At 37.0% G+C, this 22,364-nt stretch overlaps 1 protein-coding gene across 1 annotated transcript in view; it reads right to left on the reverse strand.

Annotated features, from left to right (window-relative positions):
• Positions 1–22,364, reverse strand: part of notch1b (notch receptor 1b) — a 53,847-nt gene that overhangs the window by 26,692 nt on the left and 4,791 nt on the right. The window contains 7 exon segments of the mRNA XM_048189338.1: positions 426–539; positions 817–1,002; positions 1,217–1,372; positions 1,923–2,156; positions 2,300–2,422; positions 7,481–7,819; positions 7,916–8,178. Of these exon segments, the coding sequence (XP_048045295.1) occupies positions 426–539; positions 817–1,002; positions 1,217–1,372; positions 1,923–2,156; positions 2,300–2,422; positions 7,481–7,819; positions 7,916–8,178 (1,415 nt within the window).

Genomic DNA, 22,364 nt, shown 5'->3' on the forward strand with positions numbered 1-22,364 from the left:
TTAATAAACATTTTAAATATATTTTTAGATTTTATGTTGAAAAGTAAATTAATATTAAAACATAAAATGAATAAATATTTATATTAAAATGTTTATATAACAAATATGTGTTCTTATTTTGTGAACACATTCCGCTTTAAATTCAGAATTTTATATCTGACTCCATTAATTTCAAGACAATTCAAACTTAAAACACTGAAAGTCTTCTGAACACTATAAATGCCATAAGCAGGTTTTTGCAACGCATAAATGAAATATATCCACTCGTTCAAGCAAAATTCTAACTGAAATTCTAACTTTCCAGAAGCTTTCATATGGATTATTCGAAGCATTTTAGCCCTGGCTGTGTAAGCCTGCCTCAGGGCAGGGATTAGTGTTCTTCTCTCTGTTCTGTCCTGGGAGGTGATTGACCCCTGCATGCTCACCTGTGGGGCACTCGCATTGGTAGTTGTTGATCTTGTCGATGCACTTCCCATTGTTGAGGCAGGGCATGCTATTGCACTCATCAGCATTGATCTGGCAGAAGACTCCCTCGTACCCTGCCAATTAGCATAGGGGAATAAGCTCCAGATTTAGCAAGAGAATTCAGCCTGTCTTAGCGATGCTATTAGTGTTTCTTTTGTCTATAATAAACAGAATATGTGAGCTTTTCATAGACAGGCATCAGTATCATTAGTGCTACAGCCAAAAAATGCAATTTACTGGATCACAAGTTGGTCATGTGAGGTAATGACATCACCAGTATGAGTTCATATATAGTGAGCATTTAGATAGAGGTTATGTCCTAAACCAAATGCAATAGGTCTTTTGGGTTACCTGGCATACAGATGCAATGGAAGCCTCCAATTTGATCCAAACAGGTAGCATCATTCTGGCATGGGTTGGACATGCACTCGTTTATGTCCAGTTCACATCGAGCTCCCACATATCCCTGCAGACATTTACACTGGAAGGAACCTTTTGTATTTATACACTTTCCAGCATGTTCACAAGGGTTTGCACCTAAAAGAGAGACACAAAACACCCTTAAACATTTTCCTTTAAAATATTCCATCTATTCAGGTTTCCAGGGTGTTGCTATGCAGTTGCTAAGGTGTTCATAGTGCTTCATAGCATGTTGCTATGTGGTTGTTCACCCAGGGTGTTCTGGGTGGTTGCTGCGGTGTTCAAGTGTTAATTTTATAAAATGTATTTTTTTAAAGAAGCCATTCCTCACCCAGTGAGCATTCGTCAACATCTTGGTCACAGGCTGGGCCAACATAACCCAGAGGACAGGTACAGATGGCCTTGCCATTGACTGGGTTGGTGTCACAGTTGGAGCCTTTCTGACACGGGTTACTAATACAAGCATCATTAAGGTGACACAGCAGACCTAAGACATCAATACACATAATCATCATCATTTACTCATCCGCAAGCTGTTCTAAACCTGTATGAATTTCTTTGTTTACATTATTGGGTGAACTATCCCTTTAAGTACTGATTATTAGTACTTGCATAACTATATTAAGGTGTGGTTTAGGTTAGTTGCATGTAATTACGCACAACTTATAGTAATTGCTATAGCAACTACATGTAAGACGTAAACAAAGACACTGTAAAATAAATTGTTACAAATGATGTTTTGGTACAAAACAATGTTTTGTGGCACTTAGTCCATGGCTATTAGCTTTACATCATATATGTGCAGGTGTACTCCTAAGTGCATAGACTAAATACATTTTAGCAGATTAAAGAATCAAATTGATATGCCTCATCTTAACTTCGTGTTTTGAAAGAAAATAAGTGAAATAAGTGGTTCATTAAACTGAAAATAGGGTCTTTAAATTATCTTCAGTGGTTTTGCTCAAATCTCCCACAAAGCTAATGCTCTAATAAAAAAAAGGAGTGATTCAGTTGCATGTGAAAAAAACTATGCACACCTGTGCGCCCGTGAGGACATTCACAGAGGAAGGAGGCCACCCGATCATGACACGTGGCTCCTGCGTGGCAGGCAGCATCTGCGCAGTCATCGATGTTCTCGCTGCAGTCATCCCCTGTCCAGCCGTTCACACACACACAGTTGTATCCACCCTGCGTGTTCAAGCACGTACCACCGTTCTGGCAGGAATTGGGCATCAAATCGCACTCGTTGACGTCTTCGGTACAAAACTGACCTGAGGAATTAATATATACATACATACAGCCGTTAATTTCACTCCAAAATACAACATGTACCTTTCTAAACAGAGATCTGGTTCAAAAATGTCTTTGTTTTTAACTGTAATTGAAGTGTAGGGTTTGAGTAGGTAGTTGGTACCTGTCCACTCTGGCTTGCATTGACAATTGTAAGTGTTCACTCCATCCACACAGGTCCCTCCGTTTAGGCACCGATGGTCTGGACAGTCATCAATGTTCTCCTCGCAGTTCTGACCACTAAAGCCTGGAAAGAAAGAAGCAATTTCATCAAAATTGTTCTTAAAAATCTAGTTTCAAAAGCCAGAAGTGACAAGATTGTTTACATGCCCATTTCAGGCACTGCTGATTTGAGTAGCAAATCAGCATATTAGAATGAATTCTGAAGGGTCATGTGACACTGAAGACTAGAGTAATGATGCTGAAAATTAAGCCTCGCTATCGCAGGAATAAATTACATTGTAATAGAAAAGAGTGGTAACACTTTATTTGTTACATATGTTACATGTACTTACTGTAGTAATAACAGTAAATTATGCATAATTACATGCAACTAACCCTAAACCAAACCCTATTTCTAACTCTATAATAAGTACATGTTGTTAATTAATATTAATCAGTACCTAAATGTATAATTATGTTGTAACAAGGATGCTAAAATAAAGTGTAACCAAAAGAGTTATTTTACATTGCAATAATATTTTACAATATTACCATTTTTGATCAAATAAATGCAGCCTTGCTGAGCATGAGCATCTTTCAAAAAAAAACAAAAAACATACTAAACCCAAAGTTTTGAATGGTACTGTACCAATCCCATTTTTTTCCACATATGAAAGTGAGTCCAGATCTGAATTTTCAGAATGTCAGTTATTTTTGCTGTTCACACTAGCATCAAAAAAAAAAAAAAAACGTGAACATAGCCTATAACATTAGAGCAGTGTGAATTTAAAAAAATAAAACAGCACTGAATACATAACCCACAATTTTAAATATACTAGACATGGATAAATATTTGAGAAACTGTTTGCAAACAGAATTCACGTCGCCTCGCAAAGAACTAAATATTTATATCAGATTGCACAATACAGATCCTTTAACACAAACATGAAAATTCGATTGTTTCCCAGTATAAACAGAGGGATAACACTTTGTGAAACTCCTTATTACATTCGAAAACAGTCGTTACTGTTGTTGCGGTCAACAGTCTTCCTTTTCTGAGAAGACTGGCAATACCAGGGTTCTGTTAGAGGCACCAACGACAACAACTTAACCGACTCTAACCACAATTTCCTACAATTTAACTCCAAAAATTTCAGTTAGGATATGTTTCATAACTGATCACATTATATAAAATGAATTATTCCTTCAAAGCCCATGAATGCATGGAATAAAACAGGAAGAAATGATTTTAGTGATGTTTCCTCACAGCTGAGGTTAGGTTATGTTCTCTGGCATGATATGAGTTCCATTCAGATCCAAAGTAGTGACAGGAGACGAGCACACACACACATACTCATTCTCCCAATGCTGACTCTAACCTAGGGACACCAGCATAAGGATGTTGTCGTTCAGACATTTCCTCACGATAAGCGCAAATATTTTCCTGCCGGCCTGTTCACACACACAGACTCACAGAGCTGCAAGTGGGAGTGCAGATACTATGACTAGACTGGGTTTAAATAAGGCTGAGAGAAGGGCATGCTGGAAAATGTAGCCTATCCCATGTTCCGAAGTAGTGGGAAACACTGATACTGCATTGTTATTGCAAACTCACTGAGCTCATCTAAAATCTCTACCTTCAGTGTTGACCCGGATAAAAGGCCGATATCATTTGTCTTGCCGCTGGAACAGATGTCGTCAACAGGACACTTGTGAGTCAAAATAAGCTGAGTGGATTTCCTCTGAGAGATCAAAGTTAAGAGGCTGCCATTGATCCATCATTTAATGAACTCATTTGTTATGTAACTAATGGCAGTTAAAGCCCTCATCATGATTAAAAAGATTCAAGATTCAAGCCATATACCCCATAATCATGGGTATTTAAGATATCATGTCTTTGAATTGTTAGCATGGTAAACAGCTCTTAAGCCAGGAAAGGGAATATGCTAGAACAAGTCTGCTACGTAATACATACATAATAACATAAGCATTAAACCCAGACAATATATCAGATATTCAGAGTATATTCATGGTGATTTAGCTGGCCATATAAAATAAGGCAACATTGTGAATATTGCAATTATTTTAAAGTAATTAATATTTTGACAAAAAAAACATGACATGGAAACCCATGTCATGTAGCTTAGTTTCGTCACTATTTTCTGTTACGACGGCAAACTGCATTGTTACTGCATTGAAAAAATCGATCCATCGATGCATCGCGATTTTATCTCCAACGATTCTGGATCGATTCTGAGAATTTTAGAATGAATTCTGAGATTAGTTTTTAACCAGATGCGCAATGGCGCTGAGTGTGCTTTAAAAACACCCGGATTCTGCTTGCTTCCAATTCCTCACATACATACACCACTTGAACCTTCTGTAAAATAACCTTTTATGAAGTTCGGAAAGGTTGAACCGAATTACAAGGACATTTGCGGGCTTCACAGAGACGCGTGCTTTGTTTCATGTTGCTGTGCGCGGTCTCGCCCGTCAGAATTTTCCTTACAAAATTACAAATGCTCTACGAAGTCATCATTTATGTTGTTTGGAATGCAGTGGACATATATATTTAATATGAAACTCACTAACAGAAGGCTGCTTTCAATTTCAAATGCTGACGCGCGCTTTAATTGTGAAGAGTACTTGTGTCTCAAAATAGTTTTATGATGCAAAATTAATGTAAACACAGCCAGTTATGTCTTAATGGATTAAATGGGCAGGACAAATAACATTACTTCTTATATTTCAAAAGAGATCCATGCGTGAATGCGGCTTATTAGCTAGATCTCAAGCTGTTTACGTCGTCATAGTAACAATCAAACAACAGTGAAGATAAGAAAGAAAAATCACTCACAGTTCTTGAATGGAAAACGTTAAGATAATCTTAAATACTGAAAGCACTCTTTGTTTGTTGCTTGCAATATGTTTCTTTGCTCCTCTTTATTATTTGCTTCTTGCTTGTATGTTTTGAAGTTATTATTTTATTTATAATTATTTTATAAGTACTTATAATTACTTATGTAAGAATATGTAAATGTAAGGATTTTAAGATTTTTAAGTCAGTAAACTAATTCATTAATAAGAAAAAAACAGGTAGATCAAGAATCGTTTTGGAATTGGATCATAACTCCCAGAATCGGAATCGGATCGGATCGTGAGGTGACTAAAGATTCCCACCCCTAATTTTTTATTTACTTTTTTTTAATTCATTTAATTTATTATTATTATTATTATTATTATCATTATTATTTATTTTTAAATGTGTTTTGATATATTATTCGGTTGTAGTTTTATTTTTTATTTATTTTAATGCTATATTGTATGTAAATAGTTGAGGTTTTGTTAATTGGGGTAATAATATTGAGGAATTTCAACTTATATATTTCAACAAATATATATATATATATATATATATATATATATATATACATACACACACACACACACACACACACAGTGCTCAGCGTAAAGGAGTACACCCCCTTTAAACCTTTTAAACAATATCTCAATGAAGACAAAAACAATTTCCAAAATGTTGACAAGACTAAGTTTAATATAACATCTGTTTTAACTTCTAACATGAAAGTAAGGTTAATAATATAACTTAGATTACACATTTTTCAGTTTTACTCAAATTAGGGTGATGCAAAAATGAGTACACCCCACAACAAAAACTACTACATCTAGTACTTTGTATGGCCTCCATGATTTTTAATGACAGCACCAAGTCTTCTAAGCATGGAATGAACAAGTTGGTGACATTTTTCAACATCTATATTTTTCCATTCTTCAAGAATGACCTCTTTTAGAGACTGGATGCTGGATGGAGAGTGATGCTCAACTTGTCTCTTCAGAATTCGTCATAGGTGTTTGATTGGGTTCAGATCAGGAGCCACTGAATCACTGTCACCCTGTTCTTCTTCAGAAATCCAACAGTGGCCTTAGATGTGTGTTTAGGATCATTGTCATGTTGGAAAAGTGAACAACGACCAAGGGCATGGAGTGATGGTAGCATCTTCTCTTTCAGTATAGCAGTACATTTGTGAATTCATGATGCCATCAATGAAATGCAGCTCCCCGACACCAGCAGCACTCATGCAGCCCCACATAAGGACACTGCCACCACCATGTTTCACTGTAGGCACCATGCATTTTTCTTTGTATTCCTCACCTTTGCGACAACATACAGTTTTGAAGCCATCAGTTCCAAAAACATTTATCTTGGTCTCATCACTCCAGAGTATAGAGTCCCAGTAAGCCTTCATCTTTGTCAGCATGGGCCCTGGCAAACTCTAGGCGGGATTTTTTGTGCCTGGTCTTTAGGAGAGGCTTCTTTCATGGACGGCACCCATGCATGTCATTCCTCTGCAGTGTATACCGTATTGTGTCACTGGAAATAGTCACCCCAGTTTGGCTTTCTACTTCTTTAGATAACTGCAGTGAACTTGCATGCCGATTTTCTCATCAGAAGACGCTCCTGTCGAGGTGTTAACTTCCGTGGATGACCTGAAAGTCTCTGTGAGATGGTTGCAGTTCCATCTTTTTAAAATTTCTGTACCACTTTTGCTACAGTATTCTGACTGATAAGTAAAGCTTTGCTGATCTTTTTGTAGCCTTCACCTTTCTGGTGTAAAGAAATTATTTTCTTTCTCAGGTCATGTAACATTTCTCTTCCAAGTGGTGCCATTGCTGACAGCATGAAATGGGAAGGGGCTTTAACACCCCATAGTCAACTGTCTGCTGGACACCTGTGTAATGAATAATTAGACTCACCTGTGGTTGAATTCTTGTTAAATTAGACACATGTAGTCTAAAATGTAGCTTTGCTCCAGAGACTTTTAGTGGGGTTGTACTCATTTTTACATAACCCTAATTTGAGTAAAACTGAATTTTTTTTTTTTTTGCCCAGCAGTCAAAACAAAACAAAATGAAGAAATCATTGTAATCAAATACAGGGGTTTTAAACAAGACAGACTTAATTCCATTTGGCAGACTCTTATTATTTTGTGATTCAGAAAGGAATCTTTACTAGTTACTTTGCTTTGCTAGTTTGGGTGAAGCATGTAGCCTGATGTGTTCAATGCTGTTACTTGTAATTAATGGTAATGGTAATGGTTATTAAAGAATTACGGATGCCTACCTGGCAAACAGGAGCACTCGTAGCTCGTCTCTCCCTTCTGTACACAGGTGCCCCCGTGGTAGCACGGTGAGGGGTTGCATGGCTGATAGAGTGTCTCGCAGTGTCTCCCGGTGTACTCTGCAGGGCAGTTGCAGCGATACGTGCCCACCTCATTCTCACACACACCGCCGTTCTTGCAAGGAGAGGGAATCTGGGCGCACTCGTTGACATCTTGTTTGCAGGTTTGGCCTGAGAAGAATGGTGTGCAGTGGCAGAGGTAGTCAAAATCAAAGGGACTACACTGACCGCCATTGGCACAAGGATTTGAGGCACAAGGATCAGCTTGCTGGCAGTTTTTACCTAGTGAATAAGAGTGTTTTAAGGTCAGAAAATGTTCTGCAGAATTCTAGTTCATATTTCTCAAATGCCTCATTTAAAACTGGATTGTGGTCTTACCTGACCAGCCTGGCGGGCATTTACACCTGTAATTGTAGATGCTGGTGAGTTCACATGTGCCTCCGTTTCGGCATGGGGCGCTAAGGCACACGTTATTGGTGGGAGTGAGGCACAGTCGGTCCGTGTAGCCCAAGCTGCAGTTGCAGACAAAGTCCACCTTGTTGGCAGAAGTAATCAAATGGCACACGCCACCATTTCTGCATGGAGAGTGGAAGCAAGGGTTGCGGAACTGGCACGCTGGGCCAGCATACTGATCGAGACACCTGCAGAGTGGAAAGAAACCATAATTAATTAACAGTTAGTTTAAACTGCACTCAGTATATGATTTGAGCTTCATAGTCATAAGGCAACTTTCATTGGCTTTAGCCTAATACTGAATAAAGTGGCAGTATAAATTGAGGTAAATGGGCTATATTGCAAATCCTTTTAGACTATTAGACTTTATTTGTGGTTTTATTTGTGGAAATTACCAAACATTAAACATCTTACAGTTTGGAGTAAAAAAGAAAGAATTTTGAGAGGGCTGGACATTAAGGCCCCGATATACTTCAAACGAAATCGAAGAACGAACTGATGTGACGTCATTTCGAACAAAATCAGGCCGAAACGAAGTTCGTTTTGGGAGTTTGAAATGGCTTGCCAAAGTGAACTCCCAGGAAAAGTTCGCTCCAGCTGCAAAACACCTTCGTACTACCATTGGTCCATGACGATAACGTAATAGGTGATGTGCGCTGAGGCTCCGCCTGCTTTCATGTGGAACTCGTCTCTGACTCATTTGATCTGTTGAGTTCTAAGATCTCCGTGGGTGAAAACATGAACACACTGGATAGCTGCTTTATAATACAAAATGAAGTTGTGCTTCTGATGAAATGAGGCACTGAAACTGTTTTTCATGTTTGATACAGTAAAGCTGCTTGCTTTCAAGCAATCTATTGAATAAAGTGCTAAATAAATGAACGTGACGTGACTGGAGTGCTAATTTGCACAGCTCGTGCTAACATACCAATGTTGTAATGATCAGACGCTTTTCTTTTGCTTTCTATAAAAAATGCTTGTTGTGTTTATTTTGTTACTGAGAAGAAAGTGCACAGCACATTCAGTATTTACATATCCATCTAAACACCGTTCTCAGCAGTGTGGGCGGCGTCAGATGTTTGATTACAGTATATCACAGCTCACGTATTTCAAACTTCGTTTTACCCCTAAACGAAGAACAAAAAAGAACTTAATTTGAAGTATATCAGGGCCTTTAGTAGGTCTCTTGAATCAACAGATTTAATGATGTGAAACCACAACATTTTTAACTTTTACATTTTTAAAGAGTCTAACTTCTCGGGATGCTCATACTAATGGAAAAAGAAAAAACATCACAGTCTTTACACTTTTTATTGGAATCAACCTACAAACAGCTTGCTAATAGCTGCATAATAAGCTGGGATAGCATTTTAACGTTGAAACTATTACACAACACAGCTTTAAGGGACCATTCAAACAGAACAAGATTTTGCATTTAAAAACTGGAGACGCAGGGTAGTGGAATGGAAAAAACACAAAGACTAGAGACATGTTCAAAATAGTAACGCGCCAACAATGCACACCTCGTTTTTAGACCAGCACACCCATGGGCGAACAGATGGGCGCAAATGTATTAGCTATTTAAACAACATAGCACAGGACGTAAAATTGATAATTGCATCGGGCTGAAACTAGGAAAGAACATTTGCGTCGCGTCTGGCGCCGCATTGCGCCGGGCGTATGCTAGGGCCCCTAATGTATGCTTGAGAAAAACATACATACAGCAGTAACAAAAGTGTAAGAAGTACATATTTATTTTATTGTAATTTGCAATGAATTCAGATAAAATATCTGACCATTTTAAAAGTATATCGAAGGAAAATGATCATGCTTTTCTGAATGTTTAAAGTTCTCTCACAGATTTGGATTCTGGTTCACAAGTCTAATCCTGTTTCAAACGGATTTATGAAAGTCAGCCATCCATCAGCAGCTCTTAGGGGAAAATCGAGCACCTCAGCCTTTCTGAATGAATCTGAATTCATTCACTCCAAAGACAAGGCAGTGTCTATACAAGGGTCTTTGAACCCAGGGCTAACATTATCAGGACTTCAAAGCTGTCTTCCTCCACCTCAATGCCTGCTATTCTTCTACAGTAGAGAGTCTCCACAGCATCAATCAGGACCTTGGGAATGCAGAGACAGCACAGTGAAAAACTTTGTAAAAGAGCCGTACAGACTTCATAACAGGTTTTTCCTGAGTTGGTTTGAAAGTAATCTTTTGCCGATTTTACTCAGCGACACAAAAGGGGCCCTCCCTCGACATGACTATGCTGAAATAACCTTTTGCAAAAAGCTAAAGCCATCCAGAGCCTCTGGAATACCTAAGCCATGTTTTTGGCCCCGGGGGGCAACCGGAATATCTCAACACATTCCCAGTGCACTGTTCTCTGATCCAAACAGGGCCCCCCTCAGTGGGGTGAGTGTTTTTACTGTGTCTCTCCCAGGATTAGGATGGCCAATAACTTCAACCAAGAAAAGAAAACACAGGGGACTGAGAACCAGGCACGACAAAACCATTAAGTGCGCGGTGGGAACTGCACTGCTGCCCACAATGCTACCTTTCCTCTCATTGTCCCATGGCCACTCCGACACATTTCTGGAGGTTTGTTTAGGTTTTTGCGGTATTACACAAACATCTTATTCATCAGCAGCACAACAACAAACTCTCTAAAATTCGTATAAATCTTGACGTCGTAAAAGAATTCCTTAGTAGAGAATTGGTTTCTAGACTGTTAAACAGGCAGAAATTACCATGAATTCAAATCCAATTATATGTAAAGGGTCATATCATACATTTTGAGTGTTTAATTCTCTTTACTGCAGTCCATTTACTACGTTAGTTTGCACAAACATTTTTATGACCAATTTCCACTCCCTCTCTGACCCTGAGAATTAAACTGTTTTTAAAGTCTGTTTTTTGGGGTTTTTTTTGCTGCTGTACCCTTAAAGTTGTGATGAAATAAAAGTAGCGACAGATCTTTTTATATTCCATATGAATATCAAAAAAGAACTTGATTCTCGAATTTTCATTTCAGAACTCGAATTTTCATTTCATGCTGACTTTAAGAAACACTGCTGCTGGTTTGCTGTTAGGTATAATATAGCAAAGTCCCTTTCAAGGAAAGTCTGTACACTCGGAAGCCATATTTGCAACGCCTCTGGGCAGCTATTTCGGGCATCCGAGACCAAATCCTATCTATTTGAAAGGGGGGAATCCTGAAATCTCAAAAATTGCTTTCCCAACTCACAATTCAATAACATTTCAAATCAGCAACAAAATCTGACATGAACTGTCCCAAAAATGTTGTTTCTTTTGCTCAAATAGCATTAAAAAGCTTATTTTTCAGGCTTGATGAGCCAATGTGCATTTGCAGTCCTAAGCGCGAGTCTCAGGTTTTTATAGAAACCGGAGCTTCTAACGGCAGCTGCAGTGATGCAATGACTTCATCAATCAGCGATTGGCTCTTTTACTTAGAAGGCAGGACGTATTCCTCCATATTGCGCTTTGCAGTTTCTCCCATTTATAACTAATAGGAGTGAACCGTCTTTCTATATCTATAGTCTTTGAATATAGTTTTACTTCCCCATCCTTCCATAATGGCTTCTTTGCAAAATGACAGATTTAAAAAACTGTCTGCACTGAATGTGTTGCATAAATGGCTAAAGTCAGACTGAAATCATCAGGGTCATTAAAAAAAAACTTCAGCCAGTCATTTGTAAATTCTTTTAGAAGACCATGCAGAGCAGCAGGTGATAAACAGCCAGGAACAGCAAAAGATTTGACAGAATTAATTAGGACTAATCTTTTCGTATGATTTGTTTTTGATGTTTTCGTAGGGGGGGTTTCAGTTTGGTTTCAGAATTTGCATTTTTAAGGTTACAGTATGTTTTCATAGTTTATCAAGTTCTTGTCTCACAAAAAAATGATAACAGCTTTCTTTTTTCAACAAGAATTGAGATCGTATACAGAAAAATTAGGCTGATTTAACCCAGACAACACATCGCTGTGTGCAGTTATGAACTGTAGTGAGCTGGAATAATGCAACGAGGGCCTGTATCGGCCTTCCAAAAAGGCCTCAGGGAGCAGGTGCGCATGCTAATGAGGGAGCGGCAGCTGCTGATCACAGCGCACCCGACTCCCTACTCATAAACTCCCCCCACACTTTCCCAAAGAGAATAAGAGGGCCGAGGCAGCAGGCAGTTGAATGGTTTGCCCACCACAGAGCAGAGCAGACAGGCTCCATGAGAAGGCCCATTGTTCCTGCCGCCATTCAGAGCGGAGCTGACCGCAGTCTGGGTGCCTCTAACCCTTCTGAGTGAGCATTCAGCTGTTAAACCTCCTCTTCTTTCCCCTCCCTTCCATCCCATCCCTCGGTCACCTCTCTATTCCTCTTGTTCTCATCCTGGCCTCCCTTTTTAATCTTCCAGCCTCCTCTTCACTTCCTTCCTACTTGGCTGGGCTAGAGCTGTAGTCGCACTCCTCTATGCCTTTCACTACCTCCCGCCTTGTCCTCTAATCTTCAGCAGTTCCTGGTATATCTGGATGATGAGGTCATTATTGAATCACACACCTCATCACTGGGCTGAAAGTTTCTAAAAGTTTCTAAGCTTTATGGGTTCTTCAATGGCCAGTGACAATATCTATTTGCATATTACATTTAAAAATATTTTTTATATTATATAAAACATATACTCTACTGTTCCAAAATTTGGGATTGGTAAGATTTTTTCATGTTTTTTGCATGTATTAGAATAAAAAAAATACATATATATATATATATATATATATATATATATATATATATATATATATATATATATATATATATATATATATATATATATATATATATGGTCATACTTTAGTTTAGGGTCAGATTCTCACTATTAACTAACTATTAACTATGATTTTTGCCTCAAACTCCTAAATACTACTCATTAATAGTTAGTAAGGTAGTTGTTAAGTTTAGGTATTGGGTAGAATTAAGGGATGTAGAATATGGTCATGCAGAACAAGGCATCAAGGCATTAATATGTGCTTTATAAGTACTAATAAAAAGCCAATAAGTAATATGCATGCTAATAAGCAACTAGTTAATAGTGAGAATTGGACCATAAACTATATACCATATATATATATATATATATATATATATATATATATATATATAATGAGATATAAACAATACTGATGAAATTAAATTGCCACTTATTTTAGATTCAGTATATTTCTCAAATATATTGTGCAATCAATATTAACTTGGGATGCACAATATATTGGTACAATATTGGTTATCAGACATTTTTCAAATTTTTGTCAGTTTATCAATTTTGTCAGTATCAGGTTATTGGATATTTAATTGCTAATTTTTCCTATTTTTATATTATATTAAGTATGCATTAGATAACAGCAAAATTACAGTTAATTAATACATTTATATCATATACATCTGTATATCATAATGACCACGTACACACTGTAAAGTTTCAGGAGTGACAACCGCATTTAAATGGGGGAGTGAGTTCCCTAAATTTTCGTTCTATGAGTGTACAGAACACAACTCACTCCCGAAACTGCAATGATTAACACAGTAGTAACCATAGCAACGTTCTGGGGTCTAGCATGTTTGGTATGCGCTATTCTGACTAAGTAATATTATTCTGACTAAGTAATCTTACAGTGACAAAAGACTCCTTTTAACTAAAGCACAGTCGATGGAGGCGTTGTGTTTTGCTTATGCTTGTAAAGGCTGCTTCACAGAGCGGTTCTTGCTGTGTCGTCATGTCCACTTATTATAAGTGTTCTGGGCTTGTTGGTTAAGCTTGGCTCATAAAGCGATCAAGTTTGCTAAGCTTTTAAAGTGAGCAGCTGCGGATCGTGCTATTTTGGTCTTATTTTCAACAAAAAGCATTTGTATTAATTTTTAGTTTATTGTGGGCTTGTTCTTTTTCATTGTTTTTCTAGAAAGAAACATTACGTGGCCATTGCTGTGATTCCCAAATTCACTTGTAACATTAAAAAACTGATTTTAGTTTTCAGTGTTTTATTTTTAATTTTGTACACAAAATAATTAATATCTGCCATTTTTCATCCATAACCACAAAATAATATTGGTATCGACCAGAAATTCAATATCAGTGCATCCCTAATATTTACTCAAAATTAAATTAAAAATATTTGAGAAAAAGAAAATGTGTTTCTGCAGTATTGATATACCGATACCAGCTGCATGTTCTCGCTCTCTCATCTCTCCGACTGCAAATTTACAGTTTGACACACACCCGCCTCCTGTCACTCATTAGTCTCATTCGCTCCGGTTGAATAGTGCCTGAATTGCGCATAATTTACTCATTCTCGAAGGTTTCACACATATCAAAAGGACGCGCACCACTGATCTACATAAGTGGAGAGCACATAAATCTGAATTTCAAACATCTTGTGAGTGCCAAATTGAGCTGTTTTTTGTGGAGTATTGCGCTTAATTGGTCAAATACACACAACATTGTCAAAATGCCCATCCTGGCGAGTACTCAGATAAACACAGTCAGTTTGGGAATGTAAATAGTTGAGAAAGACAGCATATATTGGATCTGTGCAGCTCTTGTGACAGAAGCCTAATAAACCTGCTGCTGTCATCAAAAAACAAAAGTTAAAATAAAAATCACTCACTGCTCTAGTAACTGTAATCGTAAGCATCAATCTGTATTTAATTTTTACAATTAAGACTATCCAGTGATATTTTTTACATTTAATTAATTTATTTAATTTCTGTAGTGTTTCTTACCTGAATATAGCCTACTGTTAGACCCACCTGAAAAACTTAAAGCCATTATTATTTCATTTGTCTCTTTATTCTAGTCTATTTATTTGTGCTAACATTTGCAATTTGTTTATTTTTTCCTATTTTATTACTTTTTTTTTTTTCAATTTAGTTCAGTTTAAAATAAAGCCTCCCTGTGCTGTGTGAAAGCTATTGCAGCAAAATTACCCAAATTATCAAAAAATTATGAGATGCTAATTAAAATATCTGTATGGCAGTATATATGGCAACACTGGCACTGATAAAAGGGGTTACTATCACATAACTGTTAACCATACGATGCTGATAAGTTCAAAACTACCAACTATCAGCTAACTATTTGGGATGAATGATATAACAATCTGTAATTATTTATTTAATGAATATCAATGTATTGATACTTGATACAGTAGAGGAACTTGATTTGTACTTTGCCTAAAGAAAGTATGAGTGGAGCTAAAGTTACTTCCATGCTGCTTGGGTGTTGTTGGTGGTTGCTGGGGCACTGTTCTGAGTGTTTTTAGTGTGTTGCTGCTATGCAGTTGCTGGGTGTTTTTTTTTTTTTTTTTTATCATCTGTTTGATAAAAATCCTAATTTTACAATAGCCACACTATTTGAGGTGTTCAGAGAGGAGTTGTTGATGCTTGCCTAAAGTATAGTAATTAATACTAAGTATGGTAACAATTAAATACACTTTTTATTAAAATTAGCACATACAATATTTTCTGTTGTGTGGAATGAAGACAACTTTCCATAGTACCCATCAGTCTGAATAGATCTCTAAAAGCCCAAATTCTTTTGTTCTTCAGTTTAATTTCCCAAAACAAGTCTAGTAGGATTCCATGATGGATAGACCTTTGACTCACAAGTTTTCTGAAAGAAAGAATATGAACCTGGTTTAAAGGATTTTTGCATTGCCTGAGAGGAGGAGTCTGTGGCCTTGCTGGAATGTAACCGTTTACATTAAAAATTCACCCCATTCTGTGTCCCCATCCCTGACAGCACTCCTCAATGGAGAGTCCTGGCAGACGCACTTAACAGAACCCTGAGGAAAATCACACCACCTTTGAAAGTCTACTAGACCTGCCCGTCTTGGCAAACAGTCCTGCTTCTGGAGGGGTAAATACATAGGGCACTTAGTCAACGCTGGCTCCTGATAGTAAAGCACACATTAGGGAATTAGGGTGAGTACACTGAGGACCTCAGTAGGAAACCCTGCCAGTTTGCTCTTTAACTTGGCAAATGCTTGTCACATTAGCAATCAAGCTACTTTAAGTAGCATAAGTAGCATAAGTAGCCACAAAAGAGTAGCCTACTAGAATAAATACAATAAAGAGGACAAAAGCATTGAAACCGGGTCTGTTTGACCCTTATTTACTAGTTGTAAAATCTTTTTAAAGTCATTTTCTTGCTCCATAGAAGTTCCTCCAATGACTGCTTTTCTCGTTTGTTTTAACAAACTGACACATCAAAATTATTTTTATTGGTAATCAACAGCATATAGTTGTGCATGTACTGTATGTATGATTGCTAAAAATATAACGTGATGATTAAAAGTATATTTAATGTTCTAATCTCAAATCTCTTCCCCAAACAAATCTATAAACAAGATTTTTTGCTTAGTTTTTAGCTGTTGTTTTGCTTGTTTCCTATAAAACAATCAGTGTATTTTGATGAAAATAAGATTTACAATTATGCATATTAAAACTGCAGCATACTCCAAGTCTCTTTAAGAGAAAAATCTCTCCGTTTACAAATCTCCATCCAACTCAGACCGAAAAAGCCCATAAAAATAAATCACAGGTTCTGTAAACAGCCCTAGTTCGTGTTTGATTCTGTGACCAGAGAATGACCCCATACTGTTATTCTACCTTCACTATGATGGGATTCATTCTGTGGCCACCGGTAGCCCATGACAACAGTGTTTTACTAGTGCTGCAATGCTCGCCCAGGCCAGAGCAGATGTTTTGTTGACACCTGACCCTCAGCCAGATGAAATGCAGGGGGTTTCCACCCACTGCGCTCCAATCTGCCATCTGCCATTGAAAGGTCACAAAGTGAAGGGGGTTGTCTCTCACAACAAAAAAGTTAAAGTCTAACTTAGAAGCCCTTTCATGGTTGAACTCCAGAAGAACACTGTAAATACTGGCTATAAAGACAATGAATGAATGTCTAAAACAGCATTGCGTTGTTTGGACATCATGCTACAAGTGTAGGGTAATAAAAGGATGTTTCAGGTTTAATACCAGTTAAGCTCTATTGACTACCACAGAAATGAATTATTAATTAATTATGTCAAAAAGCATATTTTGACATACAGTATCAGATTGTTTTGTCCCGTCTGTTGCTATAGTTATATCACTGTCAATCATTGCAGTTCCAGATTAAATCGTGCATTTAAATGCAGTTGTAAATACAGAAACTTTACAGTGTACTGAGCTGTGTAAAAAACAAAACTTTTTTTAATTTGTATATGGGTTATAAACAGAAAGCGAGCTCCCTTTTTTAATCACTGAAGCTGTCAATCACTATGCTACATTCAGCGCCTGCTCATTGAGATCTACACTCCTATGAAAACTATACCGCTATAATCAGAAAAGCTGTCACCGCACAATGAATCTCTTATTTACATTGTGTTTACACTTTTTTGGAGATACTGAAAGAATTTGTGAGTGTTCAGAAAACTACTTGTCACGCTTACCTGTCATTCCCGGACTACATTTCCCACAATCCTCCCTGGCAATCACCTGCACTCTCTCCACCAATCACCAATTGCCACATACTGCTTCAGCACATTATCTGGACTATAAAGGACTCTCACTCACACACACACATTGCGAGGTCTTGTTTCACCCAGTGTACAATTCTGAGTGTTATTTACCCTGTCTGTCTGCCTGTTTCTGATCCTGTCTGTTCCCCGTGTTCGTATCTCTGCCGCCTGCCCTTTGGACCTTTTGGATTGTTTATTGTTTCCTGGTTTTGTGAACGATATCTGCCTGCCCTGATTCATTGCCTGTTCCTCGACTACGATTCTGCCTGCTCTCTGCCATACCTGTTTGCCACTGTTTGACCATTGTCTGTTTTACTACGAACTCTGCTTAATAAAGCCTGCAAATGGATCTCTGCCTGAGTCCCGTCTCGTTACACTACTAGTACTGCAAAAATGTATTGTCACATATTCAAGGTTACACCTTATTATAGTGTCCATTTAATAGCATTTACAAATTTAATAGTGATTACAAATAATATTAAATAATTATTATAATTTCAGTACCAAAGTACCGGTACTTTTGACAACCCTAAATGGATCTTCGGAACACAAATGAAGATCTTTTTGATGAAATCTGAGAGATTTTTGTCCCTCCATTGAGTCTACGCAACTACCATTTTGACGCTTCAAAACGTTCATAAAGAAATCGTAAAACTAATCCATATGAGTTGAGCGTTTTAGTCCAAATATATTTATATGATGAACAGATTTAATTGTAGTCTTTTTTTAACATATAAAACATTGATCAGCAAACTTTAAACAGAAGCTCAACTAAACCTGTTTGATGCGCGAAAACAAACCTCTTTGGTTGACTTAAACTTGCTGCGTAACACACAAGAATGAACTTCTGTTTACCACAACTGCTATGTGAGTTGATGAATGTTTATATGTAAATAAAAGCCTAAATTAAACCTATTTATCATATAAAGCGATCGTGTCTCTTCAGAAAATCTGGACTAAACTGTTCACTTCATATGGATTAGTTTTACAATTTTTTTATGAACGTTTTGAAGCATCAAAATGATAGTTGCGTAGACTCAACGGACAGAACACATTATGTCCTGAAGATGAACAAATGTCTTATGTGTTTGGAATGACATGAGGGTGAATAATTAATGTCAGAATTTTCATTTTTGGGTGAACTAACCCTTTAAAGCATTCACATGAATTCTTGGTTAAATGTTTATTATTTGAGACACTTTTTGTGGTGGGAATACTCCTATGTTAGGATTATTCTCTATATAAAATAATTTTCTTTTATTAAAAAAAGGACACAAAAGCAACAAACTGTAAATGTATATTTTATAACAAAATATTGATCCATATTACTCCCATACTAGTGTAATACAAGTCTACCTGTAGTCAATATGATTTTTGCACAATTTTACAAAAACTGCATCTGCTATAGACAACAAATCTTGAAGTCTGTCCTAGTTCTTCATGAGAGAAGTAGCCATGATCCAGTTCACAAAACTGGTCTGAATGATTCTTTCATGTATCCGACTGATCCGGTTGCAGAGCTTCTCAAGTTAACAGCTCACTGGAGGGGAAGATTATCAGTAACAATTTAAATTTTGGTCTGTTTATAACAGAAAGCTATCATATGACTTTAGAAGCCTGAACACAAGCTGTATGGAACATCTTAGTGATACTTTTATGGTGCTTTGATTCATTTTTTAACCTGTACCTACTTTATTTTACAATAATGTTTACGTTAATTTAAACTATATTTACAGGTTTGTTAAATATTTGAGTTATTCTTTAAATGTGTTTAAATGTGCCCTTTTTTATTGCTGATAAATGAGTTAAAAATGACTTACTGTGGTTGTCAAAATTATACCTCAAATGCCTAGAGCTTAAATTGTAATGGCAATTAGCTAGCATTAGTTGCTTGTGTGATGAGGCTACCTGTACGTTTTGTTAGGGAGGTGGCTGCACCACTGGCCTGTTTTGTCCCCTTAAGCAACACAACAATAACACAAAATCTACTCTCTTTTAAACCCTAATTTCCTGTAGAAGGGAGTTTAACTCTGAGGAGTCTTTGAGTCTTGTCTGTTCTTTATGAAACAATGGCCCGGGGCTCTTCGCACTCTCTCTGTAATCACTGGAGGAGACCTGATCCTCCAGGCCCACATCTGTTAGTGTTCATTACGCCTGTGTTTATTTGTCCCTTGTACTGCAAGACCCTATGGGAACGACAGCGAGGGACAGGGAGCAGCCATTAACGGACCCGGTACCTTTCTAATGAGTGCTGCTCCTGGTGGTTTTATGAGGCTAGGGACTAGATTAATGTTTTCAGATCCTCTTCATGGCACTAGTAGTCCTTTTGAGTGGAATGATGCTGGACATTTAACAGGAAGAGGATTTATTTATTAAAATATACTCATCAACCCCTGTGACAGTGTGACAATGTGAGAAACTTTCAAACATCTGCCACTGCCAGGGATGAACGGCAAAACCACAGGCATTAGCGGCTATTATGCTGTAAGTAGCAGCCATTGTACACAGTGAATTATTTACCTTGATACTGATCACTTGTAATGCAGTGTTCCACAGACAGATGGCTCAGGTCAAAAGCATCAAACAAAAACAACACACGCCTGGTGTGTTTCGCAGCTTTTGTACTTGGCCAGCTGTACATACAGAACACAATCTAGCAATAACAAAATGTACAATCAAAGTTTGCTGAATTCCTGATAGAAATAAGGAAGAATCAGATTTCAACTTGCCAACACAAGCCACTTTAGTCAGTCAAGACATTCTGCTGTGGGACACCCAGCATCTTCATGAAGACATTAGGCCTCTGAAGTGATATGATAAGAGACTACAACTTCTCCTCCTTTGGCACTGGTGTTCATTTCCTGTATCTAAATGCAGTGAGGAACTCATCTCTAGAAAGCAAACAGAGCTTGTATTGAAACACTACACATGTCCCAGGGTGTAAATTATAATCTATTTGGCAATTTTGGCAAACTTGCCCATTTTTTTTTATCCAGCAAGGACATATTAAATTGATCAAAAGTGACGTTAAAGACATTTATAACGTCACAGGAAATTTCTGTTTCAAATAAAAGCTAAACTTTTGAACTTTCTATTCATCAAAAAATCCTGATGTGTTAAAGTTTCCACAAAATATTAAGCAGCTGTTTTCAGCATTGATAATAAGAATATTTATTGTAAATATATTAAAACAAGAAACTTTTAACATAAAGCAACTGCCTAGCAGCATCCTGACAACCACCCAGAACAACCGCTTAGACACAGACCCATTTTAGCGACCATATTGAAAATTCTGGAAAAGATCTGGCAAGTCTTGAAACGTCAAGTTAAAAAATAAATCAGGAATTCAGAAACAATTGTCCATGCTTAGCAACAGTTGACCTTTCTAGATATTTGTCAGGTCGAAGGGCTTAATCCTGCAACACAAGATGTCATAATCCCAAACTACAAAAATAGAACTAAACTACAACGCAACTAAGCCTCAATTGTGAGATTATTTATTAGATAATATGTTAGTGATGTGTTAAAACAATATGTATCCCACTTATATCAGTCACTTTAGGTCTGTATTCAAATCTTTATGACTCTACAGGGACCCAATCGGAAGACAGTGAGCTCTTTTTGCACATTACAACAACAGCCGCCCATCAAAGACTCAGTCGGAAGGTCTGAAGTTCGCATGTGAACTTTTACTCATCTCCCTCCAGTCTTGCATCTCTCATCTCCTTGTCGAACACTAATCCTTTTGATTCGAATCTGCTGTCCCTCATACATACAAAGAATTCAGATGTGGAAGCTGGTTTGTGTTACTGTCAGTTAGACTTCTGGCCTTGCCAAAGTGTCAAAGATAACGGCTCACTCACTCCTTTACGAGCCTGTCCGAGTGCCAGATATGAGTGTTTGGTATTCCTGGCATGGAATGTAAAGTAGAACCAACATATTTTTCCAAAACAATATAAGACTAGCACTTGATTTAAAATGATCTACCTGCAGTTACACTATATATTTCATATATACTGTACATTTTACCCTTGATGTGGCACATTCAATTGTTGCACTGTAATAAAATGTTTGTCAGGTAAATAATATGTGCTTTGCATTTAAATTAACTAATTTGGTAACACTTAATGATAAGGTTTCATTTGTTAACATAAGTTAATATATTAACTAACATAAACTAACAATGAGCAATACATTTGTTACAGTGTTTATTAATTTTTGTTAATGTTAGATAATAAAAATCCATCTGTTCACTGTTTGTTCATGTTAGTTCACAGTGCATTAACTAATGTTAACAAATACAATATTTGATTTTAATAATGTATTAGTAAATGTTGAAATTAACTAACTAAGATTGATAAATCTTAGTTAGTCATTTTGATAATGTATAGTGTAGTGCTAACTTTAAGTATGTCTAATAGTACACTGTGTGTCCTGAATATATGTATGTGCATATTTACCTGTTGAAGTCTGTATGGTCATATGTCTGTATGGTATATGTTAATTGTTTATGCAATCTTTGGAGTACGCTCCCAAGAATTTCACTCTCCAAGGCACATGTGCTGTGGTGATGTGACAATAAAATTAACTTTGACTTTGACTAAATGCGATAGAAGTATTGTTCATTCTTAGTAATTTTAATCAATTAAAAAACATTTAATATGACTGACTAAATTAAACTAATGGAAGTCAGATTTAAAAAAATATATAATAATAATAATAATAAACCTGTGCATTTTCAGTGTTTACAGTGTGTGCAGTTTGTTTTTGCTTATTAAAATGGCATGAACTAATAAACAATTTT

This window comes from Megalobrama amblycephala, linkage group LG4, assembly GCF_018812025.1.
Source record: "Megalobrama amblycephala isolate DHTTF-2021 linkage group LG4, ASM1881202v1, whole genome shotgun sequence".
NCBI classification, from domain to species: Eukaryota; Metazoa; Chordata; class Actinopteri; order Cypriniformes; family Xenocyprididae; genus Megalobrama; species Megalobrama amblycephala.